General features: G+C 42.8%; 1 protein-coding gene across 2 annotated transcripts in view; it reads right to left on the bottom strand.

Annotated features, from left to right (window-relative positions):
• Positions 1-1611: 1611 nt before the first annotated feature.
• Positions 1612-6000, bottom strand: part of LOC126278019 (39S ribosomal protein L14, mitochondrial) — a 29516-nt gene continuing 25127 nt past the window's right edge. For both annotated transcript variants that reach the window (XM_049977736.1, XM_049977734.1), the window contains exon 3: positions 1612-1967. In XM_049977736.1, the coding sequence (XP_049833693.1) occupies positions 1714-1967 (254 nt within the window). In that variant the 3' untranslated portion in view covers positions 1612-1713. The remainder of the gene's footprint in view (positions 1968-6000) is intronic.

The following is a 6000-nucleotide window of genomic DNA, read 5'->3' as shown; positions in this document are numbered from 1 at the left end:
GAGAGATCAAGAGAGAATGACAGTTCTGATCTATTCTCATATTTATATTGTTGCCAGAGCACACTTTCCTCCTTGACTTCCAAGGCACTGCCAAGCCATGATGCCAAAGCAGAAGCAGGCCTCCACAGAAGATGGAGACAAGCATTTGATGTCACACATTGTCAATATGCTGATAATGGGAAGTTCCACACTTAAATAACTACGTAAATAATGTTTTTGGTTCTATTAACATCCTTCATCGGCCTAAGTGGTTTGAAGTGGAATTTGTCATTCTGCAGAATCACCACCTTACACCATACCTTTTCACATACTATATGGTCCACATTAGTAAAGCTTGGTGGAGTCAATATACTACTGGAATGGTGCTACTGCATTATTTCTATTTTTTAACTAATTTGCAGTATCTTTACACTCATATGAAGTAAACTACTTTATATTCCATAAAATGCATGAGCATTCCACGTTGTGTCCTCTGTTATTCAATGCAAGCATTTGTGTAACATTGGAGAATCTAGTCCTGATCCATTAATCTTATTATCAATGGGTACCCCATGTTCTCCCTTAGCAAGTCGCATAATTGTCAGCTAATGATAAAAAATTTAAAACATACCCCCTGCATAAATAGTCATTGGCATCACAACTCCGGCAAAGGAACATGGGTGGTACTAATATGTTTCTCAGGTATAAATAATTTCAGTTCTTTTGTAAAAATATTTTTATAAACTTACTAAACATTTTATACCCATTATAGGATCTATATTACTAAATGGTTAAAACCACCTGCCCCAAATGCAGGTTGGCTACATAACAGCTGCTAGGAACAACAAATTTTTTATTTTTCAATATGTCACATAATTATTGGCCAAATTTGAAGTGCTCTGCTTGTTACAAGGTACAATTTTACATTACTGTGTTAAATCCGTAATTCAGGTATTAAATTTGGAAACTATAGGTGACAAAGTGTAACATACAGTACACAAATTACCCATTGCTATTTTCATGCTGACATTATTATGGTGGTGGTGGTGGTGGTGGTGATTTAGGGCACTAAATGGCGAGGTCATCTGCACCTTATGAGAGCATTAGTCACTTGCAACAAGCTTTACACCCAGCTTCAAAATTTTTTTCTCCTTCGTACCCCCAACAAAAAAAAAAAAAAAATGACAGGAAGAAAGTTTATTACATACTATACTTTTTCTGTTCATACAATAAAGCTTCAGAATCGAGCATACATGACATTTTAATTACTTAGTAAATGTACCAGAGAGTGACCCTGTAAAATTATATTTTATGACACCAATTAAGGGATATCAAAAATTGATATCCATGAAAAACTAGCTTTTCTTAGAATGGAGCTCAAATTACCCAGACTATACTCATCCATTATTTGAAGATGTTTGATACATGGAAGTTTAAGTCTTTAAAGAATCAGGGATGAGGGGTTACTGGTTGCTAATATCATTTTTTTTTAAATGTGTCAGTTGGGTGTGTCAGAAGATGGGTTGAGGGACTCCTCAGTTATGCTACCCTCATTGCTTGAGATCCAGTTGGACAGAGGTCACAAGTTGTACATAATTTTTGGAACTCTTTTCAGTATACATACTGATAAAGTAGGCTAAATGATTTTTATTTTTTTTACCAAGACAGTATAGTACATCATCTTTTAACAGTGCCATAAGCAAAATTTTTGTACAGTTCTACCATTTCAATACATCACACAAATCTAGTTGCTATAGCTAACAGTTTTGTATAATCCGTGCCTTTTGCGTGTGTACGCTCTTTCAGAATGCGACGTAGAACTGTAGGTATGGGCACATGAATGCGTGTTCCTAGTGGAGTTCCATTATCATCTATCAGCACCAAATTGTTACTGTCGAATTTAGGCACCAAAGGTGGCTGCTTCTGTTTCACACCAACTATCACGCCTTTCTTCTTTTGGCCTTTGATTGCAACCAGTATCTTGTCACCTGCCAAAAAAGCATAAGAATCATGTTTACTGACAGAACCAAAATATTGTTTCCATAAGACTAATGGAAATTCCTAGATGTAACAATACATAAAATATGGACAGGACAGCCACTCACTCACAGTGGACAGATGTTTGGAACACAGCAACATGTGACAGAAAACAGTATTCACACTAGCTTTGGAGCTCTTGCTCATTTTCTAGCAAAGGTACAAACTGGCACCCAAAGCACACACTCTCTCTCTCTCTCTGTCTGTCTGTCTGTCTGTCTGTCTGTGTGTGTGTGTGTGTGTGTGTGTGTGTGTGTGTGTGTGTGTGTGAGAGAGAGAGAGAGAGAGAGAGAGAGAGAGAGAGAGAGAGAGAGAGAGAGAGAGAGAGAGGAGGGGTTTTCTATAAAAATAGCAAGATCTAGAAGGCTTGTGTGAATACTGTTTTGTTACGAGTTTTTGTGCCCATGCATCAGTCCACTGAAACTGTGCCCGCAGTACACTGAGGTGACAAAAAAGTCATAGGATACCTCTTAATATCAAGTGAGGCTGCCTCCTGCCCAGTGTAGTGCAGCAACTCAACGAAGCATGGACTCAAGTAACTAAGTACCCTGCACAAATATCAAATCATCCATAACAAAGTATTGCCACTGTAGGCGTTTATCCATGAACTGATCTTTTGAGTATGTCCCATAAATGTTCGATGGGATTCATGCTGGGAGATCTGGGTAGCCAAAGCATCTGCTCAAACTGTCCACAATGCCCTTCAAAGCAATCCAAACAGTTGTAACCCAGTGACATAAATAAAAATTCCATCTTTGTTTGAGAATGTGAAGTCAATGAAGGGCTGCAAGTAGCCGACCATAACCATTTCTACCCAATGACTCCATTGGACCAGAGACCCTGTCCATTTCATGTAAACACAGCTCACATCATTATGGAGCCACCACCGGCTTGCGCAGTGCCTTAGTGACAACTTGGGTCGATGGCTTCTTGGAGTCTACACAAACCCTACCATCAACTCTTACCTGCTGAAGACAGGACTTATCTGACCAGGCCACAGTCAGTGTCCATCTGACATGGTCACAAGCCCTAGCAAAAGAACTCACATCGGCCATCTGCTGCCATAGCCCATTTACACCAAATATCACCACTCTGTCCCAATGGATACTCCATCTCATGTACCACCTTGATTCCTGTGGTTATTTCATGCACTGTTGGTTTGTTAGCATTGACAACTCTATGCAATTACTGCTGCTCTTTGTCGTTAAGTGAAGGCCGGCCCCTGTGTTGTTCATGGTGGGAGCAAAAGCCTGAAATTTGGTATTTTCGGTACACTCTTGACACTGATGATCTTGAAACACACTATTCCCTAATTATTTATGGAATGGAATGTCCCACACTTCTAGCTCCAACTATCACTCTGTATTCAAAGTTATGAATTCCCATCATGTGGCCATGATGAAGTCAGAAATCTTTTCAAATGAATCATCTGAGTACAAATGACAGCTCCACCATTGTACTGTGACAAGGAATCCACATAACCATCACACTGGCTGCACTAAGGCATCGGCGGTGTACAGCACACACAGACTTTGAAGGGTGCTGAGTGAGTCTGAGCAGAGGCCACAATTGAAAAGTCTGTGTCGCCAGATGTACTCCGTGGCCTGATACAGAAAGAAAAGCTCGGCTGTAAATACTGGGCAGCGAGCAGCGTGCCGGAAACTGGTATCTGACCACACGAGTGCCAAAGACAAAGGCATGATAATGGATAGTGTTGAGACAGCGTAAGAGATGGATGTGCAGATGCATAAACAAAGTACTCATACTCAAGTTTCGAATGGACAAGGACCTGTACAAACGGAGAAGGGTAGTTCGATCGGCACCCCAGGAAGAGTATCATTGAGGACACACAGGACAGTCACGAACCGCATACAGCAGATTGCTAGGTAAGACACATGGGAAGACCAAGAGTGTTTCCTATCAAGCATAAGCCCCAGGAATTTCGTAGTTTCAACAAACGGAAGGGCAGCAGGCCTAAGATGTAAAGATAGTGGGGAAACCAATTGTCACCAGAAACTCATACAGACGGTTTTGTCAGTGGAAAAGGCAAAAGCCATTGTCGATGCTCCAGGAGTAAAGATAATCAAGACATCGCTGAAGACACCACTCAGGGAGACAGACCTGTAGAGAACTGTAATAGATGGCAAAATTTTGAACAAAAAGGAAGCCGGAGATGCCTGGCGGGAGACAGGCCATTATACGGTTAATGGCGATAGCAAAGATTATGACACTCAGGACAGAACCCTGAGGCACACCGCTTTCATGGATAAAAGTGTCCGAAAACACAGAACCCACATGCTCCTTGAAAACTTGGTCTTTTAAAAAATTCCTGAAAGAAACGAGGCATGCAGCCATGGAAGCCCCAAGAGTAAAGAGAACAGAGGATACCAGTTCTCCAGCAAGTGCTGTAGGCGTTCTCCAAATCAAAAAACATGGCCACAGTCTGAGATTTCTGCAGAAAACCATTCATGACATGGGTGGTCAAGGTAAAGAGATGGTCAACTGCAGAACGCCGTGCTCGAAATCCACACTGCATTCGTTACTAAATTGCAAGACTCGAGCCACCATACCAGCCGGGCACGAATCATATATTCCATCACCTTACAAAAGCAGCTGGCGAGAGAGATGGGGTGGTAGCTAGAAGGAAGGTTTTTGACCTTACCAGGCTTAGGTTTGGGTATGACAGTGGCTTCACACCAGCATCTGGGAAACGTGCCCTCTGCACAGATGCAGTTGTACATGTTAAGCAGAAAGTGCTTGCCCACAAGAGAAAGGTGCTGCAACACCTGAATATGAACAGCATCTGGCCCTGGAGCAGAGGATCAGGGTGAACTGAGAGCATGATCTAGCTCCCTCATAGTAAAGGTGGTATTGTAGCACTCCCAATTCTGAGAAGAGAAGGGTACTGCCCAAGCCGCCTCCGCTCGTTTCTGATGGAGGATGATAAAGTGGGAAGAGCTCAAAACTTCTGCAAAATAATGGCCCAAGGTGTTGGAGATAGCAATAGGGTCCACAATGACATCATATGCTACTGTCATGCTGGAAATTGGCGAATGGGTCTTGGTCCCAGAGAGCCATCTGAAGTTTGCCCGCACAACAGAGGAAGGGGTAGAAATATTAAAAGAGCTAATGAATGAAACCCAGCCAGCTTTTTTGCTATCTCAAAGAACGCAACAACACATTGCACGCATCTGTTTATAATGAATGCAGTTCGCCATCATAGGATGGTGGTTAAAAATGCAGAGAGCACGCCTCCTTGCATGAATTGTGTTGTGGCACACCTCAGTCCACCAAGGACTGGGACACAGCATGTTAAAGATGAAGTGTGAGGAATGGAATGTTCCACCTGGTCATCACAACTGGGGAAATCTTGTTCTTCGAAGGCTGTCAGGAAGAAGTAAAGCCGCCAGGCAGACTTAGTAAGCTGCCATTTGGGTGTGCACGCAGGGGGGTTGGAGTCAGCAAATGGACAGCACATGGGAAATGGTCACTTGAGTAGGCATCAGAAAGCACGGACCACTCAAGATGATGGGCAAGCTGAGCAGTGCAGAATGAGAGGTCCAAATGGGGATAGGTGTTCTTGGAGTCTGAAAAGAATATGGGTGCTTCCATATTAAGGCAGATAAGGCTGAGTTGATTGGAAGGTCAACCAAGAGGGCACCTCGCTGACATGTTCTGGAAGAGCCCCAAGGGGTATGGTGTGCAATAAAGTCACCGAGCACATAAAGGGGTGAGGGAGTCAACCAATAAGCTAGAGAAAGTCTGCCCTGGTGACACTGAATGGAGGGATGTAAACGGTACAAATGGAAAAGGTCAAGTGAGGAAGGAAAATGCAGACTGCAACAGCTTGACACTGGAGTCAGGGAGATGATCTTCCCCATGAGATGGAATCCAATCCTCGAGGAGTTAGGGGGAGGTCAGAGCTGTCATATAGATGCAGTTTTGTTTCCTGGAGGCAGAAAACAAGTAGATGCTGTAATTCCT

This window comes from Schistocerca gregaria, chromosome 6 (assembly GCF_023897955.1).
Source record: "Schistocerca gregaria isolate iqSchGreg1 chromosome 6, iqSchGreg1.2, whole genome shotgun sequence".
In the NCBI taxonomy this organism is placed as follows: Eukaryota; Metazoa; Arthropoda; class Insecta; order Orthoptera; family Acrididae; genus Schistocerca; species Schistocerca gregaria.
The sequence above is the reverse complement of the archived record's forward strand: the minus strand, read 5'-3'. Positions and strand labels throughout refer to the sequence as shown.